At 44.3% G+C, this 21134-nt stretch overlaps 1 protein-coding gene across 2 annotated transcripts in view; it reads left to right on the top strand.

Moving 5' to 3' along the window:
• Positions 1 to 21134, top strand: part of KCNAB1 (potassium voltage-gated channel subfamily A regulatory beta subunit 1) — a 188076-nt gene that overhangs the window by 27612 nt on the left and 139330 nt on the right. The window contains exon 1 of one of the 2 annotated variants that reach the window (XM_081911261.1): positions 2583 to 4304. The exons of the other annotated variant lie outside the window; for it this stretch is intronic. Within the exon in view, the coding sequence (XP_081767387.1) occupies positions 4084 to 4304 (221 nt within the window). The 5' untranslated portion in view covers positions 2583 to 4083. Of the gene's footprint in view, positions 1 to 2582; positions 4305 to 21134 lie in introns of those variants that run through there. 2 annotated transcript variants of the gene reach the window in all.

Here is a 21134-nt window from a genome sequence, read left to right as displayed (position 1 = left end):
GGTCATCTCTGAGTAAAATTTAGTTGGATGCCACCCTGACTCCACCACCCCCAGCTTCAAAAAATGCCACTAGATCTTGCTCACATGCTGCCATGGGCTTAAGGACTATAAACTTTCAGGGAGAAAGTTGACATAGTATTTTTATACATTTTTCAAAACACCACAGGACACACACTGATTTCAGTAACTCTGAAATGATGGGAGCTGCTTCTTCTTGCACTCCAGACTGTCTAGGGGCCTCTACAGATATCCCAATTATTGTGCATTCATCTTGATTTGTGTTCCTGGTGGTATCAGGGCAGATGTATTGTATACACTCCTTCTTTCAATATTCTTTGAGCCTGCAAACCTTTCGAGGTGGTGATAGGAAGAACTATACTGTTTTCCTTCCTTTCAGTGCACTGCCCATACTTTCCTGTTGAAATGGTCTAACCTTTCATGCTGCAAATGTTCCGGGGTGTTTACTTTCCGTCTCGCTTGTGTTGCACTTTACTACAAGAGTGCCCCTCTAGATGGCAATCTAGTAGTATCGTTTAGGAAGCATCGCAGAGCAACTGTAATAAAGTAAAACGAAGTGTGAACTGCCCACTATAAATCCACATCTAATGTATTATTCATGTGGCAATGACATGTTGCAGAATACACCTTTCCACCCTCCAAAAAATAAAAAAATCACCCATCTGGAGGTACCTTCCTAGTTTTTTGTTCCTCCCAGTGCTTGTCAGCACTCCCTTCCATGGTCTTCTGATTTTTCAGCAGTCAACTACCCCACTTACACTTACCTAGCTAGGCTGGTGGGTTTTTTCAAGAGCTGCTCTGCAGCATTGCCAGATGACTGATGGTAGCAAAGGCCTTCGCTTGACTGGCCATTTCATGTATTTGAGTATAGTGTCACAGTCGCAAATCCTTATTCTGAACACTTCGCTGTGGCAAAAAACGTCCTGTCAGCTTTGAGATATTTTAGATGCAGCCTATTTTAAATGCAGAGCGGCTTAGAAAGTCTTGGTTATGCTCACTCACACACACACACTTAAAAAAACCACCCCAACCCCCTTTTTCATTTTCATTTTAGGAGAGTGTCTAAAGTTCTGACACAGAACACTGGTGAAGGGCAACTTCTCCCTTATTTTGGGTACTTCAGCTTGTGATGGAACCAAGGTGGAGTCTAGAGACATATAAAAAAAGTTGTGAAAATGCTTTCTTAAAAAACGTTTTGAAAAATATATTGAATATGCCATAGCTCACCACCGCCAGCTAGTGTCACATTTCTATAATGCAATTCACAACACACTTAAAATGTTTTATTTGCAGCTGTATAGCTGAGTCCCAAGTCAAGGCTTGCTTTGCTCCAGGCCCCTAAGGGAATGCATTTTTTTGATACACAAATTCAAGCAAATTGGAGACTAGGTTCCTAGAGGGCAACAGAGTTGTTGACACTGTTCTTTGGAATAAAGAGCACAACTGTCCCATCCCTGCAGAACGTCTCAGGGATGCCAGAGTCCAGAGTTGACTGTAAGATAAACATAAAGTGACCGACAAATTCAAGAAATAATAAAATAATAATAAAAACCTTGCCACGCCAACTTCAGCAATTGTTTCAGGAACTGTTTCTCTGTCATTGAACATTTTAAATGTGATAGGAGAACCAAGCCTGAATGTGCATGAGAATTTCAAGCTATGTGTCCAAGTACCATACAGGTGGCAACCTTTTTACATGTGGTGCATGACTATTAATGTGCATGCTGTTTTCGGCCCTGGAAGGTGGTGGAGTGAGACGGGGGTGGAACAGGATGGGAAGGACTTACCGTAGGTGTATTTCAACAACATGCAAGATGACCTGGAACACAACCGGCATGCCTGTGTGTGTGTGTGTGGTGGACCACAATGAAAAGACAACACTAATTCAAAAAATTACTATTGTTGTTCTTATTTCATTTATCTCATTTATCGATCACTTCCCATGAAGCATCCCAAAGCAATTTACAATATAATAACACAGACACACAACATATACAGCAGCTCTCAACTTACGGACAGGTTACATTGCTTAAAGCCAAAATTGCATAAAGTCAAAACACATTGGGTGCAATGGCGGGTGGGATTGCCAAAATTTCTACCACCACCACAACCCGATGCCTGCCCCCTTTAAACATATTTGTCAAAGCACACAATACACACAAGTTAAATGCACCTAAGTTCTGAGGTACCTGTATAAAAAACAGCTTAAAGCAACAGCACATACTGTACCTAAAGCCAGTGCAAATCCAAGACAGATACCAATTAGGATAAAGAAGGCTTTAGCAAAATGTACTTAGCAGGCACAGAAAGACAATAGAGGAGGTGCTTGTCTGATGTGCAAGTGGAGGGAGTTGCCAAGAGTAGGTGCCACCACATAGAAGGCCCAGATCCAGCACTGTGCGGAATTATCAGTTAATTAATTCAATTTATTAGTCTTTAAATTATTTACATACACACACACACACACACACACACACACAAAACCAATTAAACCAATTAAAAGGGGTAATCAAAGTCAAGCAGATGGATTGGCAGCTCAGCTCTTTCCATAAAACAGGCTGCTCTTGCTCCCATTTCACAGATGGAGAGCTAAGAGGTTGAGGCAGAGACTGTGGCCCAAGGGCCACAGTGAACCTCCAACTCATTAGGACTGAAGCTTCTGTACACATGGCTGCTCTCTGCCTTTGACCAGCTACTGACATGTGCAGGATCAGAACTTTTTACACATAACAGCAGGCGTTTGGGGACGTGGGATTTTATTCCCTTTGGTGGGGAGCAGATGTTGTGGCCTTCCAAAAGTGTCACCCTAAGCATTGGGGGGTGGGGGTGGGCGGGTATCTAAGCACCAGCAATCCAGCGCATGACGGGTGTCTGAACGCTTTCGCCTGCACTCGCACCGCCCTGCGCCTCGGCACGCATCCGCCCCTTTGTCCCAGTCCTTGGGGATAATCTGATTTTGCAGCGAGTTGTGTGACGGGGATCAAAGGGCGTGCCACAGGGTATCTATTTTAGCCGGGGACCTGTTTTGTGAGGAGAGGAGATTAACCCCTGGCCCTCCTGGCAAGGGACGGATTGCGAAGGCAGAGGGGGCTTTAAGCATGGCAGATGAGAGGGATTAAGGAGTTAATTCGGCAGCGTGCCCTGGAATAGTAATTCCTTTCCCCTCCCAACATACTTCGAGACGCTACAGCATGCTGGAGCATCGCTGGGCGCAGTCAGCGTGATTGTGGGGGGCGGGGGGATACCTCCTCTCCGTTCAGCTGCGCTGCCAGTTATCCCGGCAGCCCGACCCATTGCAAGTGCCTGGCTTGCTGCTGCACACAAAGGGAGCCGGCCAGCCACCCTCTCCCGCTTTCTGCCAGCTTCTTAAAGGGAGCGCTGCATGCTCAGCCTCACAGCTGCAGCGCCGGGTTCATCCAGTGCAGTTTCACCTCGCTGTCAGGGGGTAGGGGAAAAGACAAGGGAATCCCGAAGAGGCTTTTTTGCAGGAGCCGACCAAGGCTCAGATGGATATCCTGGGTCTGCGGAGACCTGCCCCGTGATCCGGTGCTCCTTGGTGGCTCCTGAGCTTTGCGCCTTCAGCATTTCCATGGTCCACCGGGTGTTGCAGATGCATCTTTGCAGTACGCGCCTGCATTGATTTCGATCCAGCAAGCGGAGTCAAGCCAGCATTGAAGCAGCCCTCATGCTGCTGCTTGGGGTTTGCGGTGAAGACGATGCAGGCTCGAGGTTTCTGAAAGCCACAGAGCAAATGGAGGGGGCGATTTAAGAGCCGGGTCCAAGCGGGGAGAAGGAATCCTTGCAAAGTGTGGAGGATCGATCAAGACGCGCGGCGTTGCCAGTTCGTTTGGTGCTTCTGGCTTTCTAGCAAGTTCAGCACTCGCGAAGGGGACAGCGCCTCGGGTCGCCTCCGTCCTGCAGCAGAGCCCTAAGTTGGAGAGCGTCCCTCTGAAGTCTCCTGCAGCTGCATTGTGAGGGACCGGCCCCTTCGGCGCACCGCAGTCGTGCTCTGCCACCCGAAAGGGGTCCTCTCTCTTCTGTCAAGGAGGGCTCGGCGAGAGAGCAATGCAAGTCTCCATCGCGTGCACGGAGCACAACCTCAAGAACCGGAATGGGGAAGACCGACTCATCAGCAAACAGAACACCACCACGCCGAACTCAGTCAACGCAGCCCGGGCGAAATTCCGGACGGTGGCGATTATTGCTCGCAGTCTTGGGACCTTTACCCCTCAGCACCACATTTCTTTAAAAGAGTCCACTGCAAAGCAGACGGGCATGAAATATAGGTATGGGAAAACTCTTTATTCACGCTGTTTCAGTGTCCTCTCTCTCTCACTCCCCACCCCCCACGTTGCGAGAGATTGTCTGCTAACCAACCAGGAAATCTTTGCATAAACCCCACCAGCAAATTTCTAGAGTCCAAGAAATGGATGCAGCAAGGAAAGTTTGACGCCTTTAGAAAGTCACTCCAGTCCTACCTAGGTTTCAGTCTTTTCTTTTGCAGAGTCCCCTATATTCTGTATTCTAGGTTTTCCGGTTTATCTGAATTCTACAGAATATTCAGGGGAGCAGCATTGCATGGGATGTTTTGCCTTTTGCCTTACTTGCATTTAGGACTTGGAATTAATAGATGACACTCCAAGCTCTGTTTGGAGAAAAGCTTGCCTCTCAAGGCACTTGCTGGTTGATGCAAAACAGCAGTGCCGGTTAAACTAAGTTAGATGGTCTTTGGGGCTCTAATTGTCACTCATAGGCCTGTAAGTGACTTGCTGTCTAAGGACAGGGAAGGGTTTGCTTTTTGTGAAATGCAGGCAAAGCAACATGCTTGTCCCTATAAAATATCATCTGTTTTCCCAAATCATCTCCTCTGCAAAGTAGAAAGGAGAGAGAACTGAAGACTGTCACAAATGAAACTTTGCAGATTGAAGTTTTGTGTGGGATTTTTTTGTTTTTTTTTTGTTTTTTTTTTGCTTGGCCAATCAATCAATTGCAAATAATCTTGCACACCTTATATTTTTAATGCCTGCTTTCCAGCATACAGCATTTGATGTCAGAATGGCTTGTTTTCCAAAAAATAAGGGGGAGAGATGGCGGCATTCATAGGCTCTCTTATGAGCAGAGTTGTGACTTAGTCATTGAACAACCCACGGAGTTTTCTGATGTCATGCAGTGGATAGTGTTGGAGTTGAACCCAAGAGACATGGCTTTAAATTGCCGGATTCGTTGGATGGCTTTGGGAAAGTCAATCAGATAGTACAATCTTATGTGTTGCTTGATCAGGACTAAATCCCACTGTGTCCAGTGGAGTTTACTCCCAAGTAAGTCATGAGTAAGATTGCAGCTGGAGTCTTGCTTAGCAAATAGAGCTAGGGAACTGATCATTATTAGCAGCCACAGGACAGGGATGGCTAACCTTTTTGAGGGGTGAGGGTGGTCTAATTGAGGCAATCACCAAACTTCCAGGATATGCTTGCCAGCAGTGGGTGTGGCCAGCCCATACACTTGCCTGCACGCTTGCAAATTCAAGCATACACACAGGATGGACACTCACACATGTGGGCACACAGACAGGTGCACATGCACACACCTTAACTAATCCATGGAGATGGGGATGGTTATCATCACTCCCCTCTCCATTCATCAAATGAGCCACCTGGTGACCAGGGAGAGGGCAATTCATCCACTTCAGCACTATGTATATGTTCATTGTTTTTCTTTTTGTCATTGCCCCCAAAATTGCCAAGGGCTGGGTGGGAGAGAAAATTGCTTGGCAGGCAAATAGGAACATAGGAAGTTTCCTTACACCTAGTCAGATTCATTGGTCCATCTAGCTTAGTGTTGGCTACAATGACTGGTAGTGGCTGTCCAGGGTTTCAGAACCCTACCTGGAGATGCTGGTGGTTGAACCAGGGACCATTTCCATGCAAGGCAGATGCTGTACCCTTGAGCTACAGTTTCCTCAAAGTTGCCCTCAAAATGGTCATTAGCCACCCTTGCTCTGGAATAAGGCTCTTGTTGAGTATGATCAAGCTCAAGGTGAAACCACTTTCTTACTCAAAAACATCACACTAGTTAACAAATACTAGTTTAGCAGGCAAATTTTATGATGGAAAGAATGGGCTGCGCCCCTCATGACTGAGAATACTTGTGCTTTCCAGAGGTAGATGATCATTGTCATAGCAAGCAGCCCAGATCTTAGAGAATTATCTTGATGGTCGAGGGTCTGAAGACATACTGGAGCTTGGCAATGGGACATAAGGACAAAGAGCAGTGGTCCCTGTAGTTACAGGTCCTCGTAATTAGTCTAGAGGCTCTGTATTCTGGGGGGGGGGAACATCTACAAGTAGTTTCTGAGTAATCTGGGGGGCACTGTGATGGTTTACACTCATCCAGCTCTTCTACACAATAAGCCATTAGAAGTAGCAATAATCAAGGATGGTAAGGGAGGCAGCAGTCTCCACTACAGAGACTGTTGGTTGAGGGGTGAAGATTTAGTGGAGGCTAAATCTGCACCCATTCATGGTCCCAGAAAAGAGGAACCCCTTGCCTTCCTCCAACACACTCATCAGTTGGCACCCATTCCTTATTTATTTTATTTATTTTAAAAGACAGCTGCTCACATTAGAATATATCAGAGTGATGTACAGAAAACCAAATTTAAGTATAAAATACACAGTACATAAAGGTTAAAATAACACTGCAACACTAGAAGATGATCAGCAGACAGTGATTTTAACAATTCATTCACTAAAGCCTGAAATTAAAAGGCCTTGAGCATGCATCTAAAAGAGAAGGTTGTTGGAGCATGCCTTATCTCAATTGATAATGAATTACACCTCTAAGGGGCCACAACTCTGAAAGCCCTGCTACTAGGAGATGCAAGGCAAATCAAAGGTTCTCTTGGAACCACCTGAAGGTCCTCTGTCATGGAGCATAGTGGGCAGGCTGGATCATAAGGGGAGATACGGTCTTTCAAGTAGTCTCCCAAGTTGTTTAGGACTTTCTAAACAAGTCACAGCACCTTGCTTGGTGGCATATAGGCAGCCAATGCAGCTGCTTCCTCATATATGTTGAGGATGGCTAGCTCAAGATGGCAACCTCACAGCAGCATGATGCACTAACTGTAGTTTCCAGACCAACGTCAAGGGCAGCTCCACAGAAAGTGAATTGCGGTAGCCAGGTATTGAGGGGACCAATGCATGGACCATTGTGGCCAGATTATTCCTGTCTAGGAACGGCTGTAGCTGGCCTACTAGTCAAAGTTGGTAAAAGTCACTCCTAGTCACTGAAGCCACATCAGACCCTAGTGACCCTTTAGGAGTCAAAGGGAACCATTGGAAGAACCCTCTCTCTTTTGCAGAGCTCTCTGTCTTCACCTGTCTCTCCTTGCTGAGATTTCTATTTCTTTGCCACACAAAGAGACAGCACCAAAGAACTATCTCTGTATGCTGTTTATTTCATTGATAAATCACTTGTGAGACATCCCAGTGTGATTTACAATAAAACAAAACAGATAGATAGATATATGGACATCACCTTAATCTTAACAAATAGACAGAAATAAACACTTTGTTGTACAACTGGAGCCTCTTATCGAGTAAAGGGCAGAGTCTTTAAAAATATGTATTGATTCATACCTTCTTTGGGATATACTAGGCACATTCTCTAAAGAAATTTGGCAGAGCATGACTAACTGGGAGAATGGGAAGTTTGCTGAGGTTTGCAAGGGAAAGACAAGGGCAGGAGAGTTGACTGGAAGGCAGAGACTTGTGGCAAAGAGCAAGTTCTTTGTTTTCTTCCCCTCTATCCACCCATCCTCTTATCTTAAGTAGCTTTTGTGTATCTAAATCCTTTACCCATCATTCTACACCTGAACTAATATGAATTTACATACAGAACAGAAGGAGATTCACTTCCTCCAAACTCTGTGTGCACATTGGACATTGAAAGATACGTTGGAATGTGTGCTGGGTATTCCAACCAGCTGTCTATTATGGGCACTGCTTCAATCTCTGCATGAAGTTAGAAATGTTTTCCAATAAATAATCAGAGGGACATAGAACTATGTGGGGAGAGAAAGAGTTTCTTTGTTGTGTTGGTGGGACTTTGATGGGGTCTTTGTATCTTTAAGTGCAGAATGGAGCTGTGCCTAAAAGGGCAGGGGTAGTTGGCAGCCTGATCAGGAGCACATTTAAATTGCATTTAAAACAAATCCCCACAAAGAACCCTGGGAACTGTCACTTATCTTCACAGAACTACAATTCCCAGCACTCATAACAAACTACAGTTCCCTTGATTTTTAAATATGTGCTTTAAATATATTGTTTGTATGCAGCCTTTGCTGCAGGGTTCTCTCAAGTTTGCTTTAGGATGATGCCGATATAATGTGAGAGCTGAGCTTACTTGGGAAATATCCACAGCTTTCTTGTGTAAAGTTTGGGCACTGTAAACTAGCTGCCCTTTCACTGAATTTGCACACAGCTACTTAGCAAACAGAGGATTTGATCACCTTCTGTGTTTGAATTTTCTTTGGCACGTACAGCACTGCAATAAGTATTACACAATTGGAAGCTTCTCTTATTAAATCTGTAGCCATATGTGTATAGGGTTGGGTGAATAAAAAATTACATATCTTTTAATTTCTCTGAAGGCCAGCATCTTTTGAATGCAAATTCACTGATGATAATTCTGCTCCTTGAGCTCTGATGCACTGTGACATAAACTTTGCTTTCTGAAGGTTGTATCTCATTATTCCCTCCTTCCCTCCTTCCTTCCTTCCCTCCCTCCCTCATAATCCCAACCCCTGGGAATACAGCCTTTTATTCATATTTAGAGCAAATTAACATTGGCTAGCAACTAAGAAGAGAGCCTATATTTTTACAGTGGTACCTTGGGTTACAGACGCTTCAGGTTACAGACTCCGCTAATCCAGAAATAGTACCTTGGGTTAAGAACTTTGCTTCAGGAAGAGAACAGAAGTCGTGCTCTGGTGGCGCGGCAACAGCAAGAAGCCCCATTAGCTAAAGTGGTACCTCAGGTTAAGAACAGTTTCATGTTAAGAATGGACCTCCGGAACGAATTAAGTTCCTAACCCGAAGTATCACTGTACAGTTTTTGTTTATCTCCCAAATGGAAAGAGTAACAATAATAGAAGACAAGGATAGGCAATGTGATGTTGTGGGACAACAGGACCCAGCAGCCCCAGCTAGGATGGCCAATGGAAAGGGATTATGGGAGTTGTAGTTTAACAATAAAACTGGAGGGTACCACGTTGGCTAACCCTTATCTAAACCTCTGTTGTTCAATGTCATTTGAGACCAGTTTAGCTTCAAGACCCCTAGCACCCACAACAGCCTACACATATCTTATGGCAGATGTCCATCAACAAAAGTGGGCACAAGGAACAAGGCCTTTTCTGTGGTGACCCCTTTTTAAGGAACTCAATTCTGGGAGGAGCCAGGCAAGCCTTGTTGCTGTTGTATTTTATTGATAGTCGTTAATACATTTTAGTGATCGCATACTGCTTTGGGAAATTATTGACCCGAAGAGCAGTTTATTAGCTCAAACATACATATATGCATGCATACACTGAAGAGGGCAAAAACTTATTCTCTGCCATCCCATGGTACAGAACTAGTCCTAAGAAGCTTAAGTCACAGAGGGGCAAATAGGGTCCCTTAGGGAAGGGAAGTAGCTCAGTAGTAGAGCACCCCCAGGTTCCATTCCCAGCGTCTCCAGGTAAGACTGGAAGAGATCTCCATCTGCAACCCTGGAGAGCATTTGCTAATCAGGATAGACAATAAAGGTAAAGGTACCCCTGACCATTAGGTCCAGTCGTGACTGACTCTGGGGTTGCGGCTATCATCTCGCTTTATTGGCCAAGGGAGTCGGCATACAGCTTCCGGGTCATGTGGCCAGCATGACTAAGCCGCTTCTGGCAAACCAGAGCAGCGCACGGAAACACCATTTACTTTCCCGCCGGAGCGGTACCTATTTATCTACTTGCACTTCATGCTTTTGAACTGCTAGGTTGGCAGGAGCAGGGACCGAGTAACAGGAGCTCACCCCGTCGTGGGGGATTCAAACTGCTAACCTTGTGATTGCCAAGCCCTAGGCTCTGTGGTTTAACTCACAGCGCCACCCGCGTCCTGTTGGATAGACAATACAGGTGGATTAATGGTCAGACTCAGAAAAAGGCAGCTTCCTCTGCTCTATGGAAACTTACTGATAGTGAGAGCAGTTTCTCAATGGAACCAATGACCTAGAGGGGTGGTGTGCTCTGCCTCCCTGGAGTTCTTTAAGAACCAAGGTGCTAGGCAGCCATCAATCAGATGCTCTAGCTCTATATGCATCAAGCAGGAGGTTGGACTGGATGGGCTACAAGAACCCCTTCAAATCCATGGTTCTATACATACCCTTTTCCATGAACAGCCAGAAATACTCTTCTCACTAAGATCACAAACTGAGAGAACTCACTGATTTGATCACGAAGGTAAACAGCCACCTGAATCTAAGTGAGTGGATTAAATTTGCAATTTTTGTACACTGAAGGCACACATGCATAGCGTGTTGCTGACTGTGCTAAATCTTCCAAAGTTTCAAATAGGTGCACTACAGTATATGCACAGGACTGTATGGAGAGCCAGTGTGGCGTAATGGTTAGAACACTGAGCTGCAGGGATCCGTCCTGATTCATTATGATGTGCAACTTTAAGGGAAGGCGGTGGCCAAAACAAAATGGAGAACAGCAGACTTTGAGTTCTGGAATCAGCTGGGAACTGCAGCAAAGTCAGGACCCTGGACAAGGGGTAAGGAGATGGTTCAGGACGATGGCTAGCAGCCATGCATGTAAGCAGAATTATTTATTTATTTATTTATTTATTTGTTTGTTTGTTATACCCCGCCTAAACAGGGCTGCCTACAGATGTCTTCTACTCTTTAACATCTGGTGGGAGGGCGTTCTACAGGGCGGGTGCCACTACCGAGAAGGCCCTCTGCCTGGTTCACTGTAACTTGGCTTCTCACAGGGAGGGAACCGCCAGAAGGCCCTCTCAGTGCATCCCCCCCTGTGGAACCTGCCCCAGCCATTTTGTTGACCCACTCCCAGGCAGCCCTGACCCCTGAGACAATATGCTGTTGTCTCAGCAGTGCCTTGCGGTAATTGACAGATAGTCTGGGCTGGGTGATCAAGATGAGAACCCCGCTGCCTGAGTGGGGCATCTGGACTGTTAACAGGCCAGTGCCTTTCCCTGCAGGTGTTCAGTTCTTCCAGGCAGTGGGGATTCAAGTTAGGGGAACATTTTCAAGAAGGCTCCTTGTGTCTTTCCTAATCCTCTCTGTGGTCCAGTCATCAGTGTCTGCTGGCAGAGATGCCTCTTCAGTTTCAAGGAGGGCTTCAGTGACAGTGGATCTACATGGCAAGGACCAGGCAGTGGATCCATCTCCTTCTTGGGGCCACTGTTTTAGGAGGCATTGTATGAATCCTGATCCATGACATGTTCCAAGCACCCCATTCAGATACAACTGACCTTAGGCCGGTTGCTATCTCTCAACCTGAGCTACATTGAAAGGGTGTTGTGTTTAGGTTCATATGAGCAGAATAATCAAATAACCAAGGTATGGGTCATGAAGCTTTGCCATCCTTTGCTAGTGGACATTTTTTTTTTTGCATTTTTGACTCTTTTTGTTTCAGGTATGCCACTGCTTAGAAAATGTAGATGCTATTTAGAATTATGTATTAGAAATAGTATATTTTGGTACCTACTAATGATGAACACCTGCCCAATTTTAAGTCTCTGTAAGACTTGGATAATACTAAGGCAGAGCTGTTGTACAGAATACTTTTTAGTGCTTTATTATTTTAATCTTTCATTTACTTACACAGTACTTTGCCTCCTACGTCTGGTAGGCAGCTTTTGAACTGCTGCAGCTGAAAAGAATGGCCCTGTCAGTGGTTTATATAAAGGGGGAGGGAGGGAGGGAGGGAGGGAGAGAGAGAGAGAGAGAGAGAGAGAGAGAGAGAGAGAGAGAGAGAGAGAATTAATGTGTGATTCAGCAATGAAGAGAGCCCTTCATGCGTACAACAAACTTGTGGGATTAGTTCCAGATCACAGACCAGCTGTAGAGTCAAACACAGGAGGGTGGGAATCCCTATTAATGAGGAGGTGCAGCTGACATTCCACTAAAATCATGCAGATTTAGATGGATGTGAATTGAGCTATTTTTTCTGTTCAAGGTTGCCCCACAAGCTCTTTCCTTCTCTCTTGTGGGGTTCCAAATCTACATTTACCCTAGTCCATGAGTGGGAAAATAGCTGGGCGGAAGGTGTTCCTGAGTAGAAAAATTCCCATCAGAGAAATGGTCAACCTCACATGCCTAAAAATGGTTAAGCACAGATTTACATAAACTATAAATTTCCCCCTGCCAAAGCAGCTTTGCTCCTTTATTTTTTAAAAATATACACCGCCTGTGTGCATTAATGTACAACATTTCCTTGCTTGGGGCATCAATATTTTTTGGAGTGCCAGTGAAGCAGATGGCATTCTGAGTGTTGCTGCATCCCAGTAATTTCTGTACAGTAGGATAGGTTTATAAACACACCCCACTCTATTCCACATTTAGACAAGCCAAAGATTTGTTCGAGGGCACATTCAAACCAAGCCAAAACCCAAAGGTGCAAAGCAGAACCCATGAAGTCCTTCTCCTATGGAGAAGTGTGTGGAAGGGAGAGTTCTGAGGACCAGATTGAGAGGCCTGAAGAGCTGAATTTGGCCCCTTGACCTGAGTTTCCCAACCCCTGACCTAACAGAATGCCTCTACTTCTATGTGCCTTCCAAGACCCTAATATCAACAATGCAGGCCTTACTGCTGAAGTATGAAGGGTGGCAACAAGATGTAATCATTTTAGCTTTTGCTAGCTTAATCATGTCATAATTTTAACAACTTTCGCTATCTCGGTCATTAATTTTTTTCCCTGTCAGTCTGCTGATGACTGCTTTTTTCTTGTAGGGTTCTTTGGCTTCTTTTTTTATATACATATAAAATTTTATTAGTTTTTTAACATATCATTTTCAACAGTAATTAAACATACTTTTACATCTTATTCAATTTTTTTTGACTTCCATCAGTCCTGTCTGAAAATTTTCCAATCTAATCTCTCAGTATGCATTTCTTATCTTCCCTATTACATTTCAAACTCATTACCAATATCTCTATCTTTTTCTACTTTGTAACACTTCGTATATTTCTCCTTACAAAACTTCTTGTAGTCCTACTAGCGTAATTTGTTGATTACAGTTGCTCTTCAAATAATTCATATGTTTCTTCCAGTCTTCTGTAAATCTCTGGTCCCGCAGGTTTCGAATCCTTCCTGTCATTTTGTCCAATTCTGCATAGTCCATTAATTTTGTCTGCCATTCTTCTTTCGTCGGAATTTCTTCTTGCTTCCATTTCTGGGCTAAGGGTTCTTTGGTTTCCATCCCTTTGTCCTCCTTGCTGTGGCTTTGTTTTATTGATTTCACATTGGCACCAATGATATGGGATGTACTTACATTGATATGGGATGTACTTAATCATTTTTATTGTACGTTGTCAAGAGGCTTTGGCATGTGGTGCCAAACTGAGGAAGAACAAAATAGCATGTGATCCGAAGTTTAGAATAATAGAATTGTAGAGTTGGAAGGGACCTGTCTTGCAACAGGCCCTGCCCACGGAGGCAAATGAGCTCACAGACTCACTGCTTGGCCACGGCCAGATTGAACTCAAAAACAAATCAGTTCAGCACACACTGCCTTCTCCAATAGCACCACATGTTACCTTGTCGAAAGAAGCATTAAAGCCTACAGGAGTCTCAGATTCCACTCCGTGTGAGATGGCAGCAACCTGACAAGCCAGTGAAAATATTTTCAGTCTCCTTCTAAATCTATTCATATTATGGTTCGTTAATTCGGTGGCCCAGAAAAAGTCCATATCCTGTAACGCTGTCCTAATAGGTGCTGCAAATCTTTGAAAAGGTTTTTTGTTGAAATGCTTTGCTGGGAGAAAAAAGGCTCAATCTCCTATGGTTTTTTGAAAGCAGCCTTCTCTCTCTCTCTCTCTCTCTCTCTCTCTCTCTCTCTCTCTCTCTCTCACACACACACACACACACTCTTTCTCTCTCTCTCTCTCTCTCTCTCTCTGTGTGTGTGTGTGTGTGTGTGTGTGTGTGTCCTCACTTTAATTGCCTTTAATACAGCATTCCCAGTGAATATCCCATTTCATAAATTTTGTGCTTAGTGGATAACACTGTGCTATGGACTCCCTTCAACAGGAACAAAATTCACCAGCAGCCCTGAGCCCCCATTACTGATGACAGATTCTCCTCTAGTATGTTTATACTTTTTCATATCAATGTAGACTAGAGAACAGAAAGAAATTTCAACTGCTCCTGAAGGAAGGTGAAAAATCAGATAACAGGCTTGAAAGATAAGCTAATCTTTCAACCAGCATCTATTTGTAGCCCCAAGGCACTGTCCGTGTTACTTCTAAAATGTTTTGGACATGCTCTTAGCAGTTGAACTGCGCATAAAGATATGTGGAAATGTGAGGTCTGGAGGATAAAATGAAAGGAAGAGTGGAAAGGGAACCCTAAACAAGCAACTGCGATGGTAAATGTTAGATCTCAGTTCATCTGAGTGTGAAAACAAATCCATCTGCACAGTAAAAAAATATAATCACATGAGATTTTTCATTCTTAAAGAAACCCTTTAGCTATTTAAATGCCCAACGAGAGGCTGATTTGCTAACCTTTTCACAGAAATGATACAAATTTCCAAATGCAGTCCTAGAACTCATTTGTCTATTGTCCATTTTAAGGTACTGAAGGAAGCTTTGAATTTTTTTAAATTTAAAAGCATTTCTGTGCTGCTTAATACTTTTAAAATCTCTAATTCTACAGTCTATTAAATACCAGTAAAACACCAATATCAAAACACACCAAAGCATCAAATTTGAATAAAAGAAATCCAGAAGATTCAAAACCAGATTGTTCCTGTTGCCACTGAGGGCATGTGGACATTTCATGAAATTTGCTGATTTTCAACTGATGAATACTGAGTGGGAAAGGAAAATAATTTGAAACCCTACTGGCTTGTGGATTGCTGGTTTCTCCACTAGCCGGCCTCGTTGTGTGGTTTGCTATATGCAGGGGGAGAACAACTGCTTGAGGGATAACATGAGATGGGTAGATGTATCTTTTCCTGAGAATATTTTAGAAACAGCATCTCTTCTCCAGGGCATTTGTAACTCTGATAGCTGGCTGTACAAAGTCTTGTAACTTCTCTCTTCCCAGTCCCCGTTGGTTACCTTCAATATCTGATAATATAGATAGACATAAGCAAAACATAAGGCTAGAGCTGGACTGTATGTAAGGCATGAAAGTATTTCTTTTTCACCAAACCTGCAAAAAGAGAGAATATCAACAGAGGGAGAGCGAGGGGGGCAGATAAAGAAAAAGGAAGCAATTAATATTATCTAGTTATTTTGGAGTCTGTGATTATTTCCTTATTTTAAAAAGAACATTAGCATTGCTTTATGCGAGGTCTGATCTGTTATGCAAGGTTTGATCTGAACATTTGATCTGTTTGAAATGCACACAATGTAAGCATGTGCTTGTATTTTTATCCACATCGCCACAGCCAGAGGCCTAGTGGGCCTTTTTGAAATGTTCTTGAGAATTATGAAATTCTGAATGAAACATGACATGAAAACCCTAGTCCAGTTTCCCCATACCGACATATGACAGTAGCCACATAATAAACTCTCTCTCTCCCTCTCTCCCTCTCTCCCTCTCTCTCTCTCTCTCTCTCTCTCTCTCTCTCTCTCTCTCTCTCCCTCTCCTGCTTGCTCCCCTTGACTACATTTATGTCAGGGGTGGAGTCCCTCAGGCCCAGGGACCAAACCTGGCCCTCCATGTCATTCTGTTTGGCCCTTGAGATTCTCTTCAGGCAATGTTCCCTCCCAGGCCAAACCCCATACTAGCCTGTGCCCTCCTTGAGCACTTTTGCCTGGCTAGAATGTCTCATTGAATGGTGATAATGTCTCTTGCTTGCCTGGATGAACAAAAGAGTGTGTGTAGAATCCTCTGACATTTTCATGGCTGGAATGTAGCCTGCCGTATAAATATGGGAGTCCCATTGGTTGCTTTAGCCACTTTTGCCTCTGGCCAGTGACATAGCATGGGTTGCCAGTGCCTGGGGCAGAGGGAGGGAAATGGATGGAGTACGCATGTGCATTCAACTGCACATCACCCTGGAGATTGCAGCTGCAGAGATAAGAAAAGAAGAGTCATTCCGTTGTCTAGATAGGTCACTTCCTGGTTTGCATGGAGAAGCCATTTTCAATGGATCCTAGCGACAAAAGCACACAGCTGTATTGAAGCAGCACCAGCGCTGGAATTTTGTGGCCCTAACAATTTTGCAGCCGGGGCAACCACCCCTGTGTTTTCAATGCTATGCCACTGCCTCTGGCCCTGCCCAGAAGTGGGTGTGCCCCCCCCAAGAAGGGAGACAATGTGACATTTAGGCTGAAACAGTCCTGAACCCTCATTTTTACAAGGGTGGGTCTTGATTATAGAAGTACAGGTTTCAGAATCTCATCACTTCAAAGTTCTGGGGATATTGAGACTCATGAAAAATCCAGCTTTCACTGAATTTCCCCCATAAATAGCCATCCAGTCTCTGCTTACGAACCTCAAATGAAAGCAAGTCCATCAGGTTCCAAGACAGCCTGCTCCATTGTCAAGGAGATCATGCCTTCAGGAAGTTCCTCCTAATGTTTAGCTGAGGTCTGCTTTCTTGTCCTTTGAAACTATTGGTTTGAGTTAAAACCCTCTGGAGTGACGGAGGACAAAGTTGCTCCACCTTCTACATTTGAAGACAGCTATATCTTGTCTGTTCTCCAGGCGAAACATAACCTAACTCTCGTCAACTTTTCATCAAAGGACTTGGGCTGCATAAACGCCAAACAAGTATGAAGTACATTTGAAGTACATTTTCCCCTTTCCAAGAATTCTGAGTATTTTAATTTACAATTTCTAGCCACCCATAGCCCAGAATTCTTGAGGGCGTGTGCGCACGCGCTTTTTAGGTATAGTGTGTACGCAGCCTTGGTCTCCAGATGAGTAGGACATAAAAAGAATCAGCAGCAAACCAGGCTCAGGTTTTTCTCCTTGTTAATGACCGTTATTGCATGGGGAAATACTGTTATGGCAAAAATATTTCAGAGATTGTGGGGCTTCTCAAGTATCTTTTGACAGTTCCCTTCTGCCCATGTTCCTTGACTGTTGGGCACTAGGAGAAGAAATTCTCTCTTTTTTGTGCTACTCCCTGTTGATTTCATCAGCCGAAAACTGCTTGTATCCAGGGCTTCCTTGTCCTATTCTGTGCAGCCAAGAGCATCTGGGAAATCGCTGCATCGTATGTTCATGCCAGAGGTGGTAGCACAGAGCATGACCTCATGTACAGCATCTGCTCCAGTCTCACTTTAGTTCATTGTATGGGGATCATAAGATAGAGACAATTGCTAGCAAGCTGTGGGCAGACCCAGAAGGAACCAAAGAAGCGGTTCAGATAACTTGGCATAAGAACCATCTGTGAGCTATTGTGACTTAAAAAAAATTAGGACTACTGTTGAAGGAGTCTCTCAAGTGTAACCTAAACTTAGAGTGTTTTATTCTTTATTCTGTTCCGGAAAACCATTACTGTGCAGTGCACTTCATAATGGATCGTGTAACAATGGTGGCAGGCTACAGAAAATGTTAGAGCAGTCCATCACTGCTTCAATGTGCTCACAGCTCTTAGTCAATATCTATAGTTCCAGCCGGTGAATGGATTCTGTTTTGCAGTCACACAGTGCATGTATGAGTCTTAGAAGTGGGGATGAAATCAAAGTGACATTAAAGGTGCAATAAAACATTGTGGAAGTGCTGCGCACAAATTTAGTATTTGACCTCTAGTGCTATTTTCTTTTCAAAAACGTTTCTAGCTCTCCCTATTGCAATATATGGTGAAACCATAGACAGCAGAGACATGATGCCTGGGCTTCAAGTTAGCAGGGAATAGGACCTCAATATTAAGTAAACATAGAAGTTGTTGTCTTTAGTGTGGTGCAACTAAATTCAAACTGGGTAAGTCTGAATTACAACATTTTGAACTTCTGGGTAGAAAAGTTGGTGCTTCAGTTGCTCTGCAACCCTTTGAACAATTCTGACTTGCAGACTGGTTTGGGTGGATGCCTTGTGTCTTCAGACAAAATGAACAGGATTCACTGTTAGTATGAGAAATGGCCAATTACACCATCACCTTGGCTTGGACATATTTCATTTGGGGTTGTACTTTTGCCTTCACCTGACCTGCTCGTGTCAGTGAATATAGCTTGCCTTCAAAGCACCTGCACATAATGTTTCTCTACATGTAGCTTTTATAGATACAGCACAGTCAAGTACTGTATTACGCCTTAGCCGGTTTTTGCAGGCAGCTGTGGATTGGTGGGCTATCCTGCCTATGTGTTAATGAAGCTGAATACCTCCAAGTCCTTTTGTCACATTGCATCATAAACAAATACAACTGAAACCCAAGGGTTCACTATGAAGCCAGGCTTGTTTTCCCTGGAGATATATGAGCATCTGGCTTTGAGCGGCACACCTACAGGGAAGCCTTGTAATACAAACACCATTTCTAAAGTGGGGGAGGGGGTGTTATTGGCTGTTCGTGTTTTTATTATGTGTTTTGTGTTTTTATCTGGTATTTTTATGCTGTCAACTGCCCTGAGAACTACAGATGAAGGGCGGTATACAACTGTAATGAATAATAACCATAAGTAATCAAAATATTTTAAGAATACATATCTAAAGATTAAAAGCCTAGTTTAACACAACCAGACCAGTTGCTTATGTCGCCAAAGGTCAGGTGCACAATTGTGTCTCCAGTTAACATCTAAAAATGGTCATTGTAGGGAACAGACCTACTTCCCCAGGGGCAGAGAGCGTCACAAACTGGGGTGCCACCACTGAAAAGGCCCTTGTTAGACTATGGTAGAAGCTGCTGTTTATACTAAAGGTGGAAGTTCAATCACACTTCCTATTTCTTTGAGTGGTGGAAGCAACTTCCTACAGAATCAGTTCCAATCATCTTTTATTTACAAATATGCAAGCTGAGTGTGTGGAAAGCAGGCAAACACTCGAACAGATGGTGCTATTTTTCTTAATAAAAAAAGCAACATCAGTTTCCAAAAGACAAAACCGTGATATTAGAGCCTTTCACCTTGGGAAGTGTTCTTGCTATTATTTCTTTTTAAGAATATAAGCCAACAGATCATAAACAGTAGCATGATAGTGTATGATGAAAACGTTAAAGTATCATAAAATTGTTGGTTGTTGTTGGCGTCCGTCTGTGTGCTGGTCCCTTGGGCTAACCAGGAGGTGAGGTCCGAGTCCAATCCGAGGTCGAAGGTGCAGTATGGAGGCGGTCCATAAAAGTTGAAGCTGGATGCAGGGCAGGTAGTCGGGTGAGGTCAGGAGCTTCGGTAGGATAGCAGGACAGGGTTCAGGCAGGAACTGTCTACCAACGAAGTTGCTCCCGCAACTTGGGACTGGGGCTGGCTGGCTTTTATCTGCCCCGAGGCACAGGGTGGCCCTGATACTCAGGTGACTCGCCTCTCTTGGCCTGGAGGTGAGCACTCCCCCCTGCAGGAACTTAGTTCCCTCCACCTCTCTGCCCTGAGCCTCTCCAGCTCAGGAGAGGCTGGAGGGTTACCGGACCCAGAGGCAACCTCAGCTTCCTCTGCCGGGGCTGAGAGTGGAGCACCTGCAGGCAATGGTTCCTCTATCCCCTCAGGAGCCAGAGCAGACTCAGCTGGTGCCTGCACCTGAGGATCCAGCACAGGTGAGGACCCTTCAGGCTCAGCCCCGGCTCAGCTGGTTCTGGAGGCAGGGAATCCTGTGCAGGCTGGGATTCTTCAGGTTTAGCATCCGAATCCGAATCCCAGACCATCACAGTCTGTCTCAGGAGATAATGGAGCAGCACCCTTTTGGGGGTGAAGTAAAACTGTTGGAAGGTTGCAGTGCCTGCTGTGGCTATAGAGAGTGATACAGGAGAGACATGTTTTGCTGCAGCTGGGGCAGATGAAGGAATCTGGTTGTGCTGCTGCAGATGCACCATGGTGTTATCTTCTCTCTGTGCTCCTCCCAGCAGTCATTCCTTCACTGGTCACTGCTGTGGATGCACGATCTGAGTCCCATATGGTGGGGTTGCCAGGTTGCCAGCCTTCAGGTCCCATCTGCAAACATCTTTGTAACACAGAGTTGGTCTGCTAGAGTTATAAAATCATTAAAATGCAGAACAAATAACCAACATGGAATCAAATTGATTCTCAAATAAATACTTGCCAAAGCAAAAACATTTACAACCAGCAACAAAATATCAGAAAATGCCTGGTTTCAATAGGTACTGGTGCCACTTCACTTAAAGTCTTGGTTCACCTAGAAATTAAGTGAACATGAGATAAATGTGGAATGAGAAGGAGAACTCTTCCAAATGATTCTGTTGATCTAGCTCATGTATAAAGGACAAGACAGCCCTTTGGGCAACCTGGTCCTAGACTGTTGAGGGCTTTCTACACCAAATGCCATATCCTTAATTTAGCTTGGTAATATACTAGCAGCCAGTGCAGAACTTTCCATACTGGTATGGCAGGCCACAGAACTCTGTGCTAGTTGCAATTTCTGAACCAGCTTCAAGGGTAGATGGGGTTGCCATCTTTCAAAAAGTGAAAATCCGGACACAAAAGTTGTTGAGCTTTTTGAGAAGTTTTTGAACTATTTCTAAGGAAATTCGCCAAAAAACCCAACACTTCTACCAATTTCCAGAAATTCAGCCCGGACGCTATTTCCAACATACCAAGCCCAGATACAGTATGTCTAGGAAGTCCCGGACACATGGCAGCCCCAGGTAGATGCACATAGAGCACAGTGCAATAGGCTGGTCTAGCAATTACCAAGACCTCCACCACTGTGGCTGAGCCTAGGAATTAACATACGTAGATGGGGAGGAACTCTAGTGAAAGGGATGGAAAGACTGCAT

The sequence above is a fragment of the Podarcis melisellensis genome, assembly GCF_964234715.1.
Source record: "Podarcis melisellensis genome assembly, chromosome: 5".
NCBI lineage: Eukaryota > Metazoa > Chordata > Lepidosauria > Squamata > Lacertidae > Podarcis > Podarcis melisellensis.
This window is presented reverse-complemented; position numbering and strand designations above follow the sequence as displayed.